Source organism: Oreochromis aureus, linkage group 7 (assembly GCF_013358895.1).
Source record: "Oreochromis aureus strain Israel breed Guangdong linkage group 7, ZZ_aureus, whole genome shotgun sequence".
Classification (NCBI taxonomy): domain Eukaryota; kingdom Metazoa; phylum Chordata; class Actinopteri; order Cichliformes; family Cichlidae; genus Oreochromis; species Oreochromis aureus.
Genome location: NC_052948.1, coordinates 60,053,458 through 60,074,578, shown reverse-complemented (window position 1 = coordinate 60,074,578; position 21,121 = coordinate 60,053,458). Strand labels below are relative to the sequence as shown.

The 21,121-nt window shown below is 39.3% G+C and overlaps 1 protein-coding gene across 2 annotated transcripts in view; it reads left to right on the top strand.

Moving 5' to 3' along the window:
• syt9b (synaptotagmin IXb) overlaps window positions 1–21,121 on the top strand; it is a 57,043-nt gene that overhangs the window by 23,037 nt on the left and 12,885 nt on the right. For both annotated transcript variants that reach the window (XM_039615661.1, XM_031738341.2), the window contains 3 exons: window positions 5,139–5,314; window positions 7,472–7,689; window positions 8,377–8,917. In XM_039615661.1, coding sequence (XP_039471595.1) covers window positions 5,139–5,314; window positions 7,472–7,689; window positions 8,377–8,917 — 935 coding nt within the window. The remainder of the gene's footprint in view (window positions 1–5,138; window positions 5,315–7,471; window positions 7,690–8,376; window positions 8,918–21,121) is intronic.

Below are 21,121 nucleotides of genomic sequence, written 5' to 3'. Positions count from 1 at the left end.
TTATGATCTACAGCACATCATCACATCATCTGTCAAACACGATGAAGACAGTGTTAATTCATGGCTGTCAGAGGAACTGGGTCACTGGGATCATGATGGACCTGCTGATAGAAGTAGCACAATTCTTGAGTGTATAAAGCTACTCTGTTTGCTTAGATTCAGGGGGATAAAGTAATAGGACACATGGATAATAAATCAAAACATAGGGGCAAAAATAAGTGGTAAATCTTAAGATTTCTTAGATTAAAGTAGTAAAAAAATTAAATATGTGCTAATATTAAACTCATCAACAGGATTCTTCTTATTTCCTACTTATTTGCATTCAAATTTCAGCCTTGATTAAAACTGCAGGGAGTCTGGAAAGTAAAAAAAAAAAAAAGATAAATTCTCTTTAAAATGGTCTTCACTGTTACAGCAGCTTATTCATTCAGTGTTTGCATTCTGCAAGCTGAAAACCTCCATGAGTGAAAGTGTATTTGCATCATGTATCTTGCACAGTGATATCGTATTGATCTAATGCGCCACTAGGTATAAAGGTCAGCAATATTAACGCACCGGGTAATGAGTGTACTAATGTCTGCAATCTGACATGTTGGATGCAACCTATCCCTACGTGATGCTGCAGTGATGTGTTATAGCCGTAGTGAAGGTGTTACTGTAGATAAACAACAGCAACAACCTGATTGAAACTGGCACAAAGTTGATCCTGAGCACATGGTGACCATGTTCACATTCACTGGCTTTGTTGAAGAAGCCAGTGAATGTGAACATGGTCTATATGAACATGGTCATATAGTTGTTGCTAAGGAAACCATTCAGAGCTGCAATCTCTGTATGTTGTGCCACTTAATGTCCTATAACCCGACTCGATGAAGGTAGCATCTCCAAGGTAAATCTTTAGTTGTATAGCATAATTAACCAGTGTGCACATTCTTTTTTTTAATATATATTTTTGGGGGCATTTTGCCTTTACTGGGTAGTGACAGTGAAGACAGACAGAGGGGAAGACACAGCAAAGGGTCATAGGTCAGACATGGGGAATTCTGGGCAGGTGGTCACTTGCTCACCCACTGAGCTAAACCAGCACCCCACTGGGCACTTTGAATAACATAGGTACATACGGACTTTATGAAAGTGATTTTCCATTTGTCATGATAGGGCTTTTATTCCTAAGTGATTACAGTACATAACTGTTTTTTTAATTAAGCATCAAAATACTCATTTAGAATAACAGGCCAGTTTACAACTTGCTAGTACTGGGTTGGACTCCCTTTTGTCTTTAGAACTGCTTTAAATCTTCATGGCTCAGATTCAACAAGGTGCTGGAAAAATTCCTCCGAGATTTTGGTCTATGTTGAGATATATAGCATCACACAGTTGCTGCAGATTTGCCAGCTGTGGATGCATGATGAGAAACTTCTCTTTCACCACATCTTAAAAGTGCTGTACTAGCCTGAGACCTGGTGACTGTGGAGGCCATTTGAACTGATTGGGGTGGCTGTGGCTCAGATAAAAGCACTGTATGAATGTGTGTGTGATTGGGTGACTGAGACTTCTAGTAGAAAGCTCTTTGAGTGCTCAAGTTGAGTAGAAAGCTGCTGCATAAGTATCAGTCCATTTACTATTGCCATGTTCAAGAAACTAGTTTGGGATGATTTAAGCTTTGTAACATGGCATCCTATCATGCTGGAAGCAATCATCCAAAACAGGGATAGACATGGTCAGCAACAATACTCAGGTAGGTGTTCAAGCAATGCTCAGTTGGTACTAAGGGGCCTAAAGCAAGAAAACATTTCCTACACCACCATCACCATGTTTATGCCAAATTCTGACCCTACAATCCAATTGTAAGCAGAAAGTGAGACTTATCAGATCGTCTATTGTTGAATTTTTGTTGAGTCTGTTTCCTGTTCTTCACAGGAATGTCACCGGGTGTGATCATCTGCTGCTGTAGCCCATCTTCTTCATGGTTTAACATGATGTGAATTCAGAGAATTCTGCATACCTTATTTGTAATGAGTGTTTTTTTGAGTTACTGTTGCATTTTCTTCTTGAGAACTGCTTCTCACTGGATACTTTCCCTTTTCCAGACCATTCTCTGTAAACTCTAGAGGTGGTTGTGCGGGAAAATCTAGTAGATCAGTTGCTTCTCAAATACTCAGACCAGCACCAACAACAATGCCACCGTTCAGAATCACTTAAATCACCCGATGCTTGGTTTGAACACGTCTACATGTCTAAATGCACAGAGTTGCTGGTGATGAGGATGGTTAGATATTTGCATCCAGTAGCCAATAAGCGTGAAATAAAAACTTTATTTATGAATATTTATAATAAAAGACTAATTATATGTATCACTTAGAAAATATGGGGTGTTGTGTGCAAATCACTTTCACAGTGTGAAAAAAGTCATTTAAATGTTTTTCAAAACTTCAGGATGCTGTTTTCAGCTGTCTGCTAAATTGATTCCAAATATTTCTATATAAATCATTCTGCAAGGCTGCTTTCCTCAGTGATTCTGTATAAAGTAAAAGTAGAAGTTGAAATAAGTTGCACAGTACAATGCAAAGAAAAACATCAAGTACTAAACTCTAATGGCATCCATAAATTAGCTGATCTCACCCAGGCTTGAGCACTCTCAGCTGTACTGTTAAGAGAAGCTCTTAGCTCTGCTTAGTAGGAACGACAAATAATAAACACTGTTAAAGAAGAACAGGTTCACGACCACAGATGAAATGCAATATAAACATGGCTTTCGGCAGCTGTTAAAAATGTAGAATAGATTTTTGCTCATGTGATGGCATGCCACTGGTACACAACTACTGCAGACATTGTGGATGCTGAGTGTATCACTGCTATTGTTCAAGCATAATAAAGTCTGCAGGGCATTGTACTGAGCAAGGAGCCTCAAAATTTCAGACCTTCGTTTTTGTGTGAGTTTGATTCAAAATGACTTGCAGCAAAAAAAAGAAAAAAGGATGATCCAGAGCGCTCAGTCGTGTCTCTAAGTTTTCCTCTTTAAAGCATCTTATCTCAGCAGACATTCTCAGCCAAGCTTTTAGATGAGTTTGAAAAAGGCTGCTTCACAAGAAAGAGGTATCAACAAACATTATCTCTCTGAAGCTACAGGGTGCTATTACCTAGCAGATAAGAGGCAAACTCTCTCCTTAGCTAATGGACGACAACATTTTATCCAGTTGTATCAAACGTCCATCAATCACTACTGCAGTCTGGTAACAAATATTACATATTTTATGTGGTCCATACAGATGGAAATACCGAACAGATGCCCTGTAAACAGAAGGAAACACAGGGATATTAAATTTTTTAATGGCTGGAAATAGTACTGATGAGGACTGTGAGACAAAGAAATAAACTTGTGGCCAATAACCCTAAAACAATGAGGTGAGAGACATTAAAATGCATTGCAGTGCTGAACCACAGTTGGGATAATCATTCTCTGTGGGTTTGTCACAACCAGAGACCCTTTCAAGTTGCATTTGCTTCATTGTTAATTTAACAATTACGGCATTCAGCAAATGTGAATTTTGTCTGTTAAAATTAATTTGACCATTGGATGAACAGAGCATTTGCTGTTTGTTTTTCTTATAGACCCACATTTTAATGTTGGGTTACAATGAGGATTTTTTTGGAATGATAAGCCAGGCACATGCGAGGTACAATCACAAAGTTCTGCAACTTCCCCCATAAAAATTTAAAACAATACCTAATTTGACAATTTCTGTTTGCACATTGGAACCCACCAAAGTCCAGGTGTTTCACATTAAACCTCCTCATTGACATTCTGTCTGAATTCCAAGATGCATAAACCTGTGAATGTTGAAGAAGCATGCTCCTGGTTATGGCTGTTTGGACCCTGCATAACCTTCTGTGCTTTGGTTTCTGGGTCATATTCAGAGACCCTCACTCAAGTCCACTCGGTTTGTCAGATATTTTCCCAGCACACTTTGAGCCCCTTAGTACCAACTGAGCAAGATTTCAGTGCCACAGCCTGCCTGTTTATTGAGCTAACGTAAATTCTTTCATGACTACAGTGAACCATGTCACAAAGCTCAAATAGCCAGTTTCACCAGGGAACTTGGTACTAACTAGGTGTGCCTAATGAAGTGACCAGTTAGTGCAGATGTGTACAAGTCATGTAATGAGATATAAGATATGATAATAGTTGTACTTGTAGCCTGTATACATTTTCTGCAGCCTTCGCTGGCTCTCAGTGGCACTCCCACTAGTTTATGTAAGCTGTATTTTCTTAAAGCATCTTTTATTTACTACATCTTCAAAAGGTAGCTGGGCTTTATTTGAAGCAAGCTTTTGTTATTATTAGTGTGTGATTAGTGTATGCAGTGTATGTATCCTCCACTTGACAAACTCTCATTTTTCAGCATTATGCTATTAACACTAATTCAGCAGTTCGGTGTCCATTTCAAATTAAAAGCCCTCTCATGTTTCTGTGCATTCAAAGGGCCAGGCAGTGTCTGACCACAACACATTCCTGCACACGTTTTCAAAAATGTATTTCCTGACTGTAGGTTATTTGCAATTATTTATACATTGGGTTGTTCACCTGCAAAATATCCATCCATTGCTCACCTATAATTATGGGTGGTGCATTGAAAGTGACAGTTGTTAGATTTGTGCGTTTTGATTAAAAAAAAAATTAATGAGTGACATCTTTCCACATTTTCTTCTATCTATTCAGTCTTTAAAACATCCTAATAAGAGGAAAGATTATAAGACTGTTGAAAAAGAATTATAATTAATAATAATTATTTATTAGAATTATGTAATCATTTAAATGGGTCATCTCTCCCCGATCATTCTTTCCCTTTGAAGATAGTTTAGAATATTTTGATGTGGCCTTTTAGCACCTTATCAACATGGTAATGTATCTCTGTCTAATTGCTGAGATTTTTGGATAGTTCACTAAACATATTTTTTTCTTAAACTTTGCCTACTATGAGAAAATGTTATATTTTCTTCTTTAACTTTGCATTCTTAATAAACACAGTCTGTCCTCCCTAGGGAGCTTGGTTTATCTGTGCCAGCATTTTTCACTGGCAAAGCTGCGTTCATCGTTCGCTGAGCATTTCCGCCTCCTTTTTCTCTTCCATCTCTAGATGTATCGGTGAGCCTGTTGTCTCTGCTGGTGACCACCTGTGGTCTGGCTCTCTTCAGCGTCTCCCTCTTTGTCTCATGGAAGCTGTGCTGGGTGCCACTAAGTGGTCGTTTCCTCCCAGATGTCCTCAAGGGGGCGCACTTCTTGGGAGGAGACCAACAACCTGTCCTCACAGAGGTAAGGAGGAAGAGCAGGGTTAATTACTAATATGAGCAACATTTAGTTTTAATGGAAAAATCATGTAAACAGAAAGAGGCAGAGATTAAGGTGGAGTTAAACTCAGTAAAAATCATTTTTTAAAGAATACTTTTCTTTGAATTTGCTAGTATTGAATTTCACAGTACAGATGCAGATAGGAAACCAGGGGTCACAAGAGGATATCACATGCAACCAAAGTCACATTGGGCCAAAATCCAACCCGGTTGTTACAGTGATATGGTGCGCATCTTGGACAACAAGATACTCCAAAAATCTCCAGTGAAAATTGTATTTCACTTTGTCTTAATGCCTCTTTTTTGTATGAAGTCAGTCTACTTGTACTGCAAGATTACTCCCAAAATAATACGGCCTTTATAGAATATGATTTGCATAAAACTCTTATACAACACAGTTTAATACTAACAGGACTTGATATTGTACTTATGTTGTCAAACTGTAATGATGTCGTTAGATAGCCACAGCCAAATTAGAATTAAAATCCATTTTAAAGGTCAAAGGGCTGCTCAGCTAATCGGTACACAATGATAACCTGAACTGAAATGCTGCTGATTGCAAGCAGGTGTCATCTATACCATCAGTGTCGCTTCTGCAGCTCTGCTACTGCCAGCCTTGTCTTTTTACATTGAGTTTGCCAATTATAGTCACAGTTGTGCCAGCTCACTTGCGGCATGGAATGGAAATACCTAGTTTGACTTAAGGTGAGTTAGCTGCCTGGTTAGAAGGTTCTGGGATCAGTACAACTGCTGTACTTTTTGCACACTGGCAATATATAAGAGCCGGGAAAGTTGAAAACCCTTTATAAACCCATCCAACTATCTCTATAACTATATAACTAACTGTACTATGTTGGAATTTTTGCGTGAGAATGCAGATAACCAAGGTAATGTATAAAACGGGTCAGGGCTACAGCTATCTTCTTATATATTCTAGATATTAAAAATGTAACGAAAAGCATAAATTATGTAATGCTATTGCTACAATATAGATATGACTATGAAAAGTGGTCTGCGGTCTACTTTTGCTGACAAATGTGTCACATCCAATCTCTACATGACAAACAACTCACACGAGACTAACCTGTTAACATTGGTGCCAAAAAAGAAGCACAGGTACAAGAAGCAGTGTCTCTGAGAGCCTACTCTTTTGTATGTTTTGTTTGCCTTGTTGAAGCTGTTGGGACTGGGCAGTGTAACCTTATGATTCTTCTTGGTCAGTAGAGTTTTTTCACTTAAAATAATTCCAGCTCTACTCAACTTTTACGTGACTAAAGATCTAATCAACCAGAGTGATCAAAAATGTCCTGTTCTCTATTAGATGGCCTTAAAGAGAGAACTTAGTAACATAGTTTTGCATCTGTTTTTAAGCAGTAGTGCTATTTGCATTGAACTACGTATAATTATACATGCAAACAGGAAGCCCGTTTTATAATGTGTATTTTCTATTTGACTGGGGTTTTCTACTTGGCATTGTACCGGTACGAGTACACTGCCACCACTACTTTCAAATTGTGTACAAATTTCATCCTGAGTGTTTGTCGTCTGAGCTATGTTAGCGCAAAGGTAAGCTAAAACAATTGTTAGCTTAATCAATCAGAAGTACAGTCAAAAGATTTGCTTCTTCTTTGGTGGTTGTCTGCCAACTTTACAGCGATGGTAAGATTCCAAAAACTTAGGAAAGACTTACTGGACTGTCCTTGACCTATTTTTTTATTTCATCTAGTTTTTATGCTAAGCTAACAATCTTGCAGGTATCAATCTCTTTATTTGATTCTTGCCATGCTCTTATTTTTTACTTATTTTCCAAGAAGGGCAGTCTATAGACCTTCATATTATAACATTTTTAACCGTCATTAGTGGCAGTCACACTACAGGAATAAGTCTACAACAGAACACATCATGTTTCAAAAAAGTACATGTCTTTTAAATATTTTTTTTAACTTAAAATAAGAAAAAGGATAACGACTCAAGTATTTAAAGAGCTTGAAGCATTTCAGGTTTAAGGCACTTCTGTTTAAAAATACAACCCAGAAATTAATTTAACAGTCCAACTCAGCATTCCCACATTATATTTTTTTAATAGCATGCAGTAATGCCGACACTGATGTGTGCTGTGCAGGTGGACGGGGAGGAAAGGGAATACAGTGAAGATGGCTGTGTGAAGGAGCCTTCGGGGCCCCCTTCGGGTGTGCCTGTCCCGGAGTCGGCCTTGAAGATAAGCCACACATCACCTGACATCCCACTGGAGACGCAAACTAAGGTGGAGAAAAACCATGCTCACACTCTGGCCAGGGACAGGGTTCAGAGACAGATTACTGAACCTACCTCTTCTGTACGGTAAGTAGTTCTTAAAGCTGTTGTCCAGTATTTAGTGTTGCTGACAAGTTAAATACAGATGACACACACAGTTCAGAGATTCTTAATTAGGAAAGTGACAGCATGCATCAGGGATCTGTGCTGCAAAGCATATCCAGGGTATCTTTTTCTTTTAAATTTCTTAACTTTTTCACTTACCCTGTTGGTTGTTTCACACCAAATGTGAAGTTTTCACACCAAATGTTAACTTCTAATGCGACATCATTCATCCAACTAATGCCAGGTGAAACTTCACTTCACATCAGGTGTGATTACACTATGACATCCTTAGCATAGAAATAAAGGTGCTCTTAATATTTATTGATGTGTATCCTGGAACAACAGACTCTACATAGTTTGTCAGAACCACAAAGCCTATTTCTGTCAGTGAAACCATATCTTTGGAATCTTTGAGGAACGGTGACAATACTTAGTTTTTTATATTTTGCTCTCATATCTTTAAAATAACTCCCTCCAGAGCATTTTGCATATGCAGTGAAAGTTATCAAGGAACCACCCTTGCAACACTGAAAACCCAGTGTTATGCCTTAAGTTAGCCTGTTAAGCCCCAGCTGCTAGGGAACACAGTAGAAACAAAGATTTAAGAATATATTTGCTGAATAATTTGAATTGCCTTATATACCTTCCAATTACACTACTTTATTACAGGCACAACTCCTTCCGTCGTCAAATGAACTTATCCAATCCCGACTTCAACCCTGCTCAGTTCCAGCGCCAGGAGTCTTTGTCTGGTTTGGGTCGGATCAAACCAGAACTTTACAAGCAGCGCTCGATTGATGCAGAAGATGGCCATAGAACCTCTAACTGTGGGCGCCTTCACTTTATCCTTAAGTTTGACTTTGACCTGGAGCAGCTGATCGTGAAGATCCACAAGGCCCAGGACCTTCCTGCCAAGGACTTCTCAGGAACCTCTGATCCTTACGTCAAAATCTACCTGCTGCCCGACCGCAAAACCAAGCACCAGACCAAGGTGCACCGCAAGACACTCAACCCGGTGTTTGATGAAGTGTTCCTCTTTCCTGTGGCGTATGCAGACCTGTCGAATCGTAAGCTACACTTCAGTATTTACGACTTTGACAGGTTCTCTCGCCATGATTTGATTGGCCAAGTGGTGGTGGACAACTTCTTGGATCTTTCCGACTTTCCCCGGGAGACAAAACTGTGCCGGAACATACAATATGTAACCTCGGTGAGAACTAGCTTCTTTACATTCTATCCATCTCTCTCTCCTCTTTGTCATATTAAGACCACATTTATTAAATTTACTAAATGTTTTATTATTTATTGTCAGTACCATGATACTCGATGGCGAGACCGACACTATCTGTAGTTCCCAAAATCCCTTGTCCTTTTTTCAGTCTGTAACAAATCTGCTCAAACAATCAAAAAGAGCAAGAACTCCTGTAAAGCCCTGTTATAACAGCAGAGGGAAGGAGATAAGTCATCGGACTTGTATCTCATTTCCCCTCCAAGTGGAACTCATCTGCGGTTTCAAGAGGCAAAGACATAAAAATATACTTAGACACAGTTAATGTTTAATGAAAGCAGTAGGAAACACTTGGGGGTAGTGACCCAGATCTACACATAAGATTAGGGTTGGTTTGACAGAGATACAGCGACACTGTCTATATTACATTATTCACTGGAATAAATCTACAGCATTGGTACACAGAGTAACTCAGTTAGATCCTCCTATCAGGGAATTTGTTATGGCTTCCCTCCTTGTTGAACAAGAGTTACAGTATGGGATAGACATTTTTGTTGTTGTTGTTTATGGGCAAATAGTGTCAGATCACATTGATTATGAGCAAATGTAATCTGTTTATGGAATCGTAATGGGCGGACTAGGATTAAAAGACCCTTCTGCATATTTAGTCATTTGTAAGTGAAGCATTGCTTCATTGTGTGCGGAAATTTAGAAGTTAAGCCTTACACCAATCATTGAACATAAATCATAGCATTTATTCCTCAAAACATACTCAAAACAAACTAGTGTATAATCTGATTTTTAGGCTGGTGAGATATGCAAATAGATTTAGCAAAGTAAAAACTCCAAATGAGAAATTCTGTGTTTCATTTAAAGCTGGTATTAGGCTTTATGTTCATATTCATCTTATTCACACTGCTGTAATTAGGCCATTTGAACAAACTGATGCTGAAGTCAGGTAGACAAGTGAGTCAAGGACAAGGATGGAATAATTAATTTCATTTTGAGCCTGTAAACAATTTACAGAAAAAAAAATAGACCAAGGCTCTTGATTATGGATGCAGTCGATGTTTTCTGTGCTTTGTCTTTGTACTGCAAAAGTAATGACATATCTATTAGTCGTACAGAAATAATTTGTGTTTAGCACAATAAAACACGCAACCAACATGGTGGTGATGCTATACACCTGCAAAACATAATCAGTTGTCATTGTAAGCTTGCTTGCATGATGATGTTTGCATTTAGCTCAGTTAGCAACGCCTCACTGTTACCATACAAGTGGAGAGGTTGGCGTGCGCCATGTTGAATAGATGCACTCAGGCAGGTAAACCATGGCTGTAGCTTCTGGGTGTGAAAAGTGATGCTTGTGCCGAAATGCTTTAAAACCCCCTTATTAACTATTCATAAACTGTTTACTGTAACTTTTCTGTAATGAAGTGCCTTGATATTAGTTGCTGAGGTACCTTGCTGATGCATTTGTAGTCAAACCATATATTTTTTCCTTTACCTCTTGCCACATCCCTTTGCTCTGAAACCCAGGAGATGATAGTGTGAGTTACATTTTTCAGTTTAGTAGACTTTGCTCTGATTGCAATTCCAGAACCAAAGCGTCCACCAAACAGAACATGTCCTTTTGTCCTATTATGTAACTCCTGTATCAATTTAGCATTCAGTGCAATTGTGATTTTTCTTTGTTGTTTCTATTCCCTTGTCTAATGACTGTTGCAAGCAGCATTTTTACATGCAAATGATTAATTAAGAGTGTTTACATGGCTGAAGATGGTAGTGTATATTAGACTTGTGTACCTGCTTTTATCTGTGTTTCTGTTCATAAAAGAGGCCCATACGTTTGCACATCTTTAGAAAAGCATCTGACAAATACAGTGCGTATGAACATGTGTGCCCAAGTGTCTGGAGTGTGACCACCACTCAGCCTAATTTTGAGGCTTTGAAACTTACAAGGGCAATGCAGCTGCTCCTCATCAACTAATTAAGTTCAAAGCGAGAAAATGATCGTTAGCTGGGCCAGCGTTAAACCAGTTCTGACCTGTTTGTGCCTCGTTAACTACAGTGATGCGAAGACGCAGTGGGACAACACTCCCACCTCATAAACACACACATACTAATCTCGTTGGTTCACAAATATTGTTTCAACACTGCGCAGACTCAACAGCATTGCCAACTAAATAAGGTCAGTCTAAATGGGTTAGACCCTCCTCTGAGACTTTCAATATGTGATGTATAGCTGTCCTGTCTTGTATGTCCAAGTCATAAGACATCCACTTTTATAATGCCTTTTTTACCATCCACTTTAACACCATCAATTAAAATGGACATTGACAGACATCTCCAACTCTGCATCGTTTACCTTTAGCAACTCTGGGATATTTTCGTTTTAAGCAAGAGGATATATAGTTCAAGATGTCAAACTCAATCATACATGAACTTTAGTTACAATGAAATAGTACCATTAATACAGGTTCTATTTAACTTAATCACCTGTAGTTCAAGCTACAAGGCTTTTGAATTTGTAAATGGGCTTTTTGAAAATGAAGTCCACCTTTGGCAGATGGATTATTTGGGATTGGTGAAGCTGTAGGTGGTCGTTACTGGGTTGAGTTTGGTATCACTGGAGTATATTTTCAACCTGTGTCACATCAAGTCAAGAATAGAGCTAACAGCAAGAGCCCTGGTAATATGAAAAAGACCACGCTCAACACACGTAAAACAATGGACATGTCAGCCTCTAGAAAATGAATGAAATCAACTGGTAAATGGATACATTTAAACACAAAGGCCTCCATCACATAATTTATATTGTGTCCACTGACTCAACTCTCTGAGAGCCACTGTCATCACAGTTATATACAAGTGGGTGAACAGAGAGGGTAAAACTATCTCACTCTTGCTTATCACTAGGAAATCATAGTTATACACTATTCTATGAATTTACAGTGGAAACTGCATTTTCTATTTTTTTAATGTCACAATAACAGCAAGAGAGCGAGATCATGCTGAGCTGCATGCTGAGCTGCATGCTGAACATTTTGTAGATGTTTTCAAAGTATTTTCTCCATATATCTTAATATGACCCAATCTGACTTTCAACTGGTTAAATTTCACAGGATTAAAAAGGATTTTTTGTAAAGTAGCTCAGCAGATCTTTTATTTTTATTTTGCTGCATTTACATCAATTTTGTCCTGTTTTCTGTAAAAAAAAAAAAATTATGACGTTGACGGCTTGACTGATTATAGGATTGGAAGTCTGTTGTGTATTGTACAACAAGTAACGTTAATCCAAACTGTAACTTGAATCTCTCTAGCCTTCAGATTTGGTGTCCATAAAGGTGGTTACACATGTAACAGAGCTTCTCTGTTTCCAGAAAACAGTCAAACCCCAGAAATGTATTAAAACAATCCCATGTTTTTATATGCATGCACAAAATACATAGATAATGATTGTTCTCTCTTGTTTTTACAGAGAATCATAGTCTGGTTACTCAGATTTGTGTCTGCACAGCTATGTGAACGTCTCAGGATTTTAGTTCTATGAGGGAGGTCTAAAGAAAAATATGAAGATTCTATTACCTCTTTCACTATCCCCAGCAGAACTAGGTTACCTCCCTTGAGGTTACAGATTGGGACCCCGTGCTGGTCCTCTCACAGTGTCTGTGCATTAATCATGGCTCTTGGCAGTGAATGAACCCCTAGCCATTGCAGGCCATATGCACTGGACTGTAATGCATACATGTTTCTGAGTTGCATGCTTATAGACATCAGAGCCATTTTGTTGGTTACGTATATAAGGTTAGGCATAAAAGTAAATTCTCAAGAGCTTGAACCTGTTACTCTAGCATGTTTTTAATTAAAATTAACATATTTTTAGAGTTTTTATAGCCCCAAGCAAGTAATAGAAAGATTTTTTGTGAATTTGTGTCAGAGTTATAACACTTGTTATGTTGTTGTTGTTGCTGTTAATGTGATTAATTACTGGAGCAGTTATTGAAATCCTACTCTGGAATGCTTTGCTGGCACAGGAAGGAATGCAGCTTCACTTTGTCTTCTATTTTTCAGTAGCACTGCAAAGGTCTTCAGTCATATTTTTAAAAAAAGATATTATACATACAGGGATTTTAGTGATGATGAATTAGGAAAAGGTTATAATGGCCAGATTATATATCAAGACGCATACCTTTCGTTTTCATTTACTCATCTCTTTTCATTTTCTGTGTTTACAGACCACTCTGCATTTAATCATAAGTTATTATTTATCTCTGGCTCTCTCCCCTCACCCCGAACTCAGATGGCTGCCGTAGGTTTTTTCCTGTTTTTGGGAAGTTTTTGGGAAGTGTTGCCATGGCTCTTATGATTGTTGGGGTTTTCTCTATATTATTGTTGGGTCTTTACCTTACAGTATAAAGCGCCTTGAGTTTTGATTGTTTTCATTTGGCACTATATAAATAAAATTGAATTGAATTGACTGAAAGAAAAGTTATTCTTCACTGAATGAAATGACCTAAAAAGAACAAAACAGAGTAAATATCATTAAATATGATTTAAAAAAGAATAATCTTGCTAATAGCATTAACTTAGCTTGTCTTAATGTTTAAGGCTTCAGCTACACTATGGTAAATGGACTGATTCTTATATAGCGCTTGTCGACTCTACCGAAGTACTCAAAGCACTCTATACAACATGCCACATTCACTTTCTTGTAAACTTTGAGTGCTTCCTAACTTCATACACATTCATACTCCGATGGACGCACCGGAGAGCAACTTGGGGTTAGTATCTTGCCCAAGGATACTTAGCATGCAGACTGGAGGAACCAGGGATTGAACTGATCAGTAGGTGACCTGCTCTACCTCCTGAGCTACAGCCACCCCACTATTACCTTTACATTTAAATTTAATTTTGTTAGTTACATAAGATTTTGAAAATTCATGTTGTCCAGCTATACTATACTAACGGAAACATAAACTGGAACAAAGAGCTAAGACTCGAGTTCCTAAAGAAGAAGAAAATCAGATATAGACAATAAATAACTAAGAACAGAACCAAATGATAAAAAAAAGAATTTAAAGCCCAAGAAAACTCAAAATTCTGGGTTGGGGACTCAAAACATTTACAAGTCCCTTCTATATGGTATCTGTATTTTCTCCCTTGAGCTACGCAGCTTCCTTGAATTACCTGTTAATTATTGATTTTAAATTGGCTTTACGTGTGCATGTGTGAATAAAAGGTCTGTCTTTCAGTGTTAGCCTTGTGATGGACCGGCAACCTGTCCAGAGTTCGGCATACTTCTTACCCCCTCAATCAGGCATTCAGCTCCCACCACAACCCTGAACTGAATAAGTGGTTATTCGATTTGCTTTCCAGCAGATGACTTTTTGCCACATAGACGTCTCTGTCCTCTTTCTTCTTAGCGAAAGATTTTTGGGGACAGCAAGGACAATAAAGAGCTCAGAGCCACTGTAACCTGCAGCGTCTGCAGGGCCAGTCAATGCTATTGACTGCAATCTGCTTGGCCTGTAATTAGGACAGTGATGAATGGGGTCAGCATGTACATTCAAAGTGTGTGTGTGTGTGTGTGTGTGTGTGTGTGTGTGTGTGTGTGTGTGTGTGTGTGTGTTGTTAATTCAGTAAAGGAGCTTCCCATTTCCCGACAATGAGAAAATTGTACCTTTTATAACAAGGTCCTTTATCCATAATAATGGCATTTTTCCTGATTCATTATAAGATTTCTACTTTTCTTAAGTCTTGCTGTAAAGGTATATGCTTTATACGTACATGTACAATGTATTTATATTGAGACAATAAGAGTATGAAATGCCCCCCAAACTGTTCAATAGTTTGTTATACAAAGCAAACAACTACTGGTAAATTCTACTTCATGTTCATGCATGCACTCAAAACGTGCACTTGCTAAAAAGGCTGAGAGTGTATGTGTTTGACCTGAAAGGTATGTATCCTATAAAACATGTAGTAGCTATAAAAGGTAATATGTGCTTTCTGGTACTAACATCTCAAAGGTAATTGGACAATTGAGTCACAAGTCATTAGGCTGAAGAAGCAAAACCTTTCAGAGAGAGCAAAAAAGTTAGGAATGGGCAAATCAATCTGTTAATCTTAGATTGACTAGAGTAAGCATACATTTCATGCACAGTGTGCCAGAGGAAGAAATGTTTAGATCTATGGATGCATCTCTGCTGGAACCCATGTGACAGAGCAACTTTTCCTTTGTAAGTTGCAATGGATTCAGTTTGCTTCTTTACGGATAAAAGTCTTACACTAGTCTTACTCTACTGGAAGTTATGAAGGATCCTTTAGCCTAACCCGATTCTGCCAGGGTGTATTTATCTATGCAGCTGAAGTTCAGCCTAGTCAGTGATTTATTTATTTCCACCATGTTCATCCAGGCAGATATATTGTACTTCTGACTGGCTCTCATGTAACGGGATCTCCAGTGTTTAAGAGAGTCGAATGCTCTGATGCTTACTTTTTGGTCCTTGTAGTATTCATTTCTTGTACTATTCAAACTGAAAAGGTGAAAAAGAAAAGAAAAATCTTGAAAATTTGATTGTAATCACAAATAACACTGTAGTGCATACAGTACACTGAGAATTTGTCATAATCAGATTGTGGCAGTTTACAGATTTTTATTCCAGAAACACAAAACATCTAAAGGCCCAATGAAAGGTAGGAATAACAGCAGAGGTGGAAGTGTTACAAGCATATTTAATCCAAGTTAGATAGTTAATACAGGAGGTAGGATTTGAAGAAACAAGACCATGTAATCCAGCTTCTAACTCCTGATTTGCTGCTAGATTGGAGATGGAACGCTAAAGACAAGCTAATAACACTAGGTCTAAATGCCCCACAACAGGTCTTCCCTACTTAGGAGATTAATTGAAGGCCCCTATCTGATACTGTATCAACAGAAATGGGAGAACACATGCTGGACAAGTATTTGAGCAGTCTCTGTGGTCAAACGGGGTTTGGGTAATGCTATAAAAGGAGCAGCTTTAGAAAGTCCATTGATAAGGGTGAGCATTATACAGTTACCTTCAGGGGAGGGCAGACCAGTAACAAGATCCAGAGCTATGTGTGACAGAGAGTGACTAGGAACTGGCAGGGAAGCAACTGACCAGAGAAGAGTGGTTAATAGCTTTGTGGTATTCCAAGTTCCTGAATAAATTGACTGTCTAACAAGCTTTGTTTAGCTCCAGAGTCAATTATGGCTTGGAAAGTCACTGAATCCTGAATAAAACAGAGGGATGCTGGCAACAACATTTTAGAAACAGTTTTAAATTGGGTGCTTTCCACCAATATCCCCACTTCTCCTGGGAGGCATTTTCTTTTGGCCTCCTGGGGCTAATGAAATGGCCGGGTTGGCCACAGTAGATGCAGTCTTTAGCCTTGATCCTTTTCTGCAATTCTTGCAAAGTTAGTTTAGCACGGCTGAGCTGCACTGACTCCTCAGAATGATCCTTTAGAGAGCTCGTAGCACTAACACCGGAAGTGGAAGTTAGCGAGGATCAGGTGGGAGGAACCATGGACAGCGGATAACTGGAATTTAAGGTTTCTCTCCAGAGCCTGCTTCTGCTGGTGATAGTTAACTTTTATGGTTAATGAGATGAAATGATCCAAACTGGCAGGGTCACCTTGAGAAGATAACTCATACCTGATAGAACATGTACTCTCGTTTCAGCATCCAAAACTCAACAGAAATCGCTGCACACTTTTACTTACTTTACATAAATTTTAAACCCTCCTTGCTGCCTCTTCCTCATGAAAAGGATGGTCAAAAACCGCCCTGAAACCTCCACAAATCATTCAGTAATGAAGGACTCAACACGGTTAATGATTGGGATGAATCTGCCCACTGGAGAGCCCTACCTCTATATGCAAACCCATTAAGTGGTGCATTTAAGAGGGATTATTTGTAAAGTAGCAAGACGTTTAGCTAAACAACAGTAAGCATTGCAACAGAAACCATCCACAACAACCCAAATGACCTCCAAAGCACTCGGGAGATGGAGCAGATGGAGGGCAAGACGAGGGTTCGGCTTCAACCATCTGAGGCGTGCCTGTGGGTTCAGTGGAGCAAGGTTGTGTCAGCTCATGATTTGAATAGCACTGTTCATTTCATTTATTTCGCCATTTCTTTTTGTTCATTTGAGCCATTGGTGGACTACTTGTAGCCACTCAGCTGACAAGCTCGGAATCTGCTCATGTTGGCCAAGCAACAACATGATATGCGATACAACTGCACGCTTGGCCAAATCGTTCTGTCATAATGAATTGGAAAAAAGACTCAAAAGGAGGACTCTTACGTCAGTTTACAGATTGTTATTACAGCAACAATACCAAATAATTAATCAAAGTAGCCGAATCGGGTAAGTGCTGCTCTATAGGAATGGGTCAATGTTTCCTGTCAGAGAGGGAAACAGGATTTAGCTGAGATCCACGTGAGTAAAGTACTTGGTTATCTTTAGCAGCTTACTGCAGGCGAGTATACAGTCAGCCAATGGAGTCCAGAGGGAAAGAGAAGGAAATGAATAAGCAGAAGAGAGCATGCAGGCAAGTGAGCAAAGCAAATCTTCCTCCAAACAGAAGGTGACTGGCTGGAGTTAAGCAGGTAAGTGTGGCAGAGAGAAACTAGAGATCTTTCAGGCTGGGGAAGATGGAGGACTCTGTCTTCAGCTGTTGTTCTTCAAAGTATCACTGGGACGGAGAAAAAAGAGCAGAGTCTCAGACCGAACACACACAAAAAACTTGGTTTACAGCAGAGGGCCCGATCACCACCATAGGCAATAATGATCTGGCAAGAAATATGAGCACCACCTGGTCCTTAAATATGGCAAATATTGAGTTTGACCACTGAGGAGCACAGCACCCGACTACTCACAGGGCAGGCCATCCAAAGAACCTGGCCCATTACTACACCTGAGAGTAGTAATTGATTAAGGAGATAAAGGGAGAGAAGAAAGAGAATTGGGGAAACCGAAAACCTCCCGTTACAGAGCACAACAGCCTTAACGCGAGACCCAAAAAACAAAGAACTCTCTCTCTCTCTACATATATATACAGTATATATAGTCAGTAAAATATATAATACAAGAAGCATGAATGAAAGCTTTGTTTAAACCTGTGGAGATCTAATAAAACAGTAACACTTTGCCATGGATACAGTGATTGCTAAAAAAAGAAGAATGGAGTATTTCACAGTATAAGTGGCATTTGTGATGGAAGAAAAAATAACTAATTTTTGGAAATAATGGAAGGGAAATTTCTGAGTACAAATTGCAGCTGCTTGCAGTCAGATTCAGTTTATAGAAGTACAAAATACAATTATGTCAATAAAGCATGTGAAATGGGTAGGCTGTATAAAGTTGAGTAAAAACAAAATCTTTGTCAAGTCAGTTCACGTTTGTAAAATTATTTAAATACGTATATGGCTGAGCAGTGAGAACTTTACAGGTCCTAAATATTAGGATAGCATTTCTGGGCACCCACTTTATTTTAGATGAATAATTTAACAATAGGTCTAGTTAATAAAGTAAAAGAGCAATAAGTTTCTTTGCTAATGGAATGACTAACTCTATTGCCTTAAAGTGCAGTTGTTTAGTACTTCTGTGATGCTCTGCAGTATCAGGCAGCCAAACAGTACGGTCTACTACCACAACAACAACGACTGACAGGGACTCTTATTGTCACAGCACAAAATTATTGTTTAAAGTTGTTTAACATTCCACTATGTGCTGTTCGGTCCCAGTCTGCTCTAGTCTGCATGCCAAGTACAAGATGCTGCAAGATACTAACCCCATGTAGCTCTCTGACGCATCCATCGGAGTATGAATGTGTGTGGATGTTAGTTAGGAAGCACCCAGTAGAAAAAAAGTGCTGTGTGAATGTGCAAGTTGCGTAAAGTGCTCAAGATAGAGTAGAAAAGCACTATATCAGAACCAGTCCATTTATCATGTGCGTTAAAAGATTTATTTAAGACATTCTTTCAGGGTGACTTGGTGGTTGCTACTCTTGCCTCACAGCAAGAAGGTCCTGAGTTCAATTCAACCATGAGGCCGGAGTCGTTCTGTGCGGAGTTTGCATGTTCTTCCCATGTTTGCGTGCGTTCACCCCGGGCACTCCGGCTTCCTCCCACAGTCCAAAGACATGCAGAAACACATGAAAATGCATCTTTTTCTCTCAGTTTTGGCCTTCCGTCCACACTGGGATGGCGTTTTCGTTCAAGGCACACGCAGCGTTTTGAAAACGCTCTCCAAAGAGATACATTTGAAAACGCTGTTTTCGCGTCGCAGTGTGGACAGCGAACCCGGAGCCTTTTCTAAATCAATGACACATTTTAGTCATGTGATGCAGTCATGTGACCCATTAAACTAAGATAGCGGAGTGCATTATACAGCACCTGTTTTGTTTGCTCTCAATTTTGACAGCCCTATTAAAGATTAATATCAGTTTGTACATGCTTCAGATAGCTTTTATTCAAATTCTTTAACTCTCACTCGCTTTTGTAACTTTGTACTTTTGTGTTATTCGCAGCAACAACTCTGCCTCATTGTTAGTCCATTTAAAAAACTCGGTGCTTTTCCTTGACATTTTGTCGTGATGTTTCAAAGAGCCGGAAAGTAAATAAACGGCAGACAGAAATGAGGCAGGTCGAATCATCTTGTGTTTCAAACATGCGGAGTACTGGAACGTAATAGCGTTTTCGGCCATTTCAAATTCATCCAGGCTATTGTGGACGTAGCCTAAATTGGCCATTGGTGTGAATGTGAGTACGAATGGTTGTCTTTGTCTATGTGTTAGCCCTGCGTCAGACTGGCGACCTGTCCAGGGTGTACCCTGCCTCTCACCCTAAGACAGCTCGGATAGGCTCCAGTTACCCTGAGAAGCAGAAGCGAATGGATGGATGGTTCTTTGCTTCTCATTACCAGTAGAAAAAGTTGCTTTTTGGTGCAGCACATAAGGAAAGTGCTCCATGTTCGGATGTCTAAGAACTATCAAACACAGTGGTTTATTTCATCGTATCAGAATGTTAAACATGACACTTTAAGGACAGGCTACAAGTGGAAGGACGAAGCAGAATGATGAGAACAAGAGGAGAGTGATCAAGTTAGACTGCGTGATTATGAAAGACACAGCTAGAGAGAGGCTCGTAGATAAAGCCTGGCTGCTCCTGAGGGAGAGCAGGTGTTAGTGTTATAATTGGAGAAGATGGACCGTCCATATGCTCTCTCTGCTTTATTGGAGCGCTTTAAAGCACCACTCTAATTTCATTGGCCGAGCGCAAGTGACCATAATCCTGACCGCAGGCTTGATTTGAGTGCTCATAAGAGTAGTGACCGACATCCTATAGTCTGAAAACTTTAGTATGTGTGTAGGTGTGTGTGTGAAATGGGAGAAGGAAATCACATTATCCTGTAGTGAGCTGAAGGGCTAGTTGATCCACCTTCTCCGCACACGCTTACCTTTATGTGAGTGTCAGAGTGTGCATTCCTGTGCTTGTGCCCCAATTTGTGTGTGTTATACCTCGAAGGCTGCATAAGCTGCATATCATTAATGCCCGAGGCTCACAGCTACACCAATAATGCCGTGTTGGAGGTAGATTTCGCCTCAGCAACACGTGTGATGAATCAACTCATCGCCCACTGAGAGTGTCACAGGTCCTGGACGACGCATGTGCGCGCGCGCGTGTCAGTATGCTTGCAGGCGTGCATATGCTGTCATCTATGATGAGTTAACTCATTTTGTTCAATTTGATTTTCAGTGATTTTCAGAAGACTCTGAGCAGTAGCTTCTTAATGGGCATTTCTGCTGCTCTCATAATCAGACTCCAAATCATCTTGAACAGCATGTGATGGAGCACTTACTAATTTCCAAGTGAAACAATGGTGTTCCACTGTCTCTGCTACATCTTTAACAACTCTTTCTAGCAGACTGGTTTCTCCTGACAAATCTTAAATACACTATCGCTAGCATCCTCTGTATTAATCACTCTTAACCTGCTTTGCTACCCTATCCATTGAAACTTGTATTTTTAGTTCTTATTTTAAAAACTGCAAATCAGTCTGTTGAAAAAAAACCCTTTTTGTAAATATATCACTTAATTTCTAAGGTTTCCTAACTTGAAGATAAATAACAGCCAGATATGTGAGGGAAGGC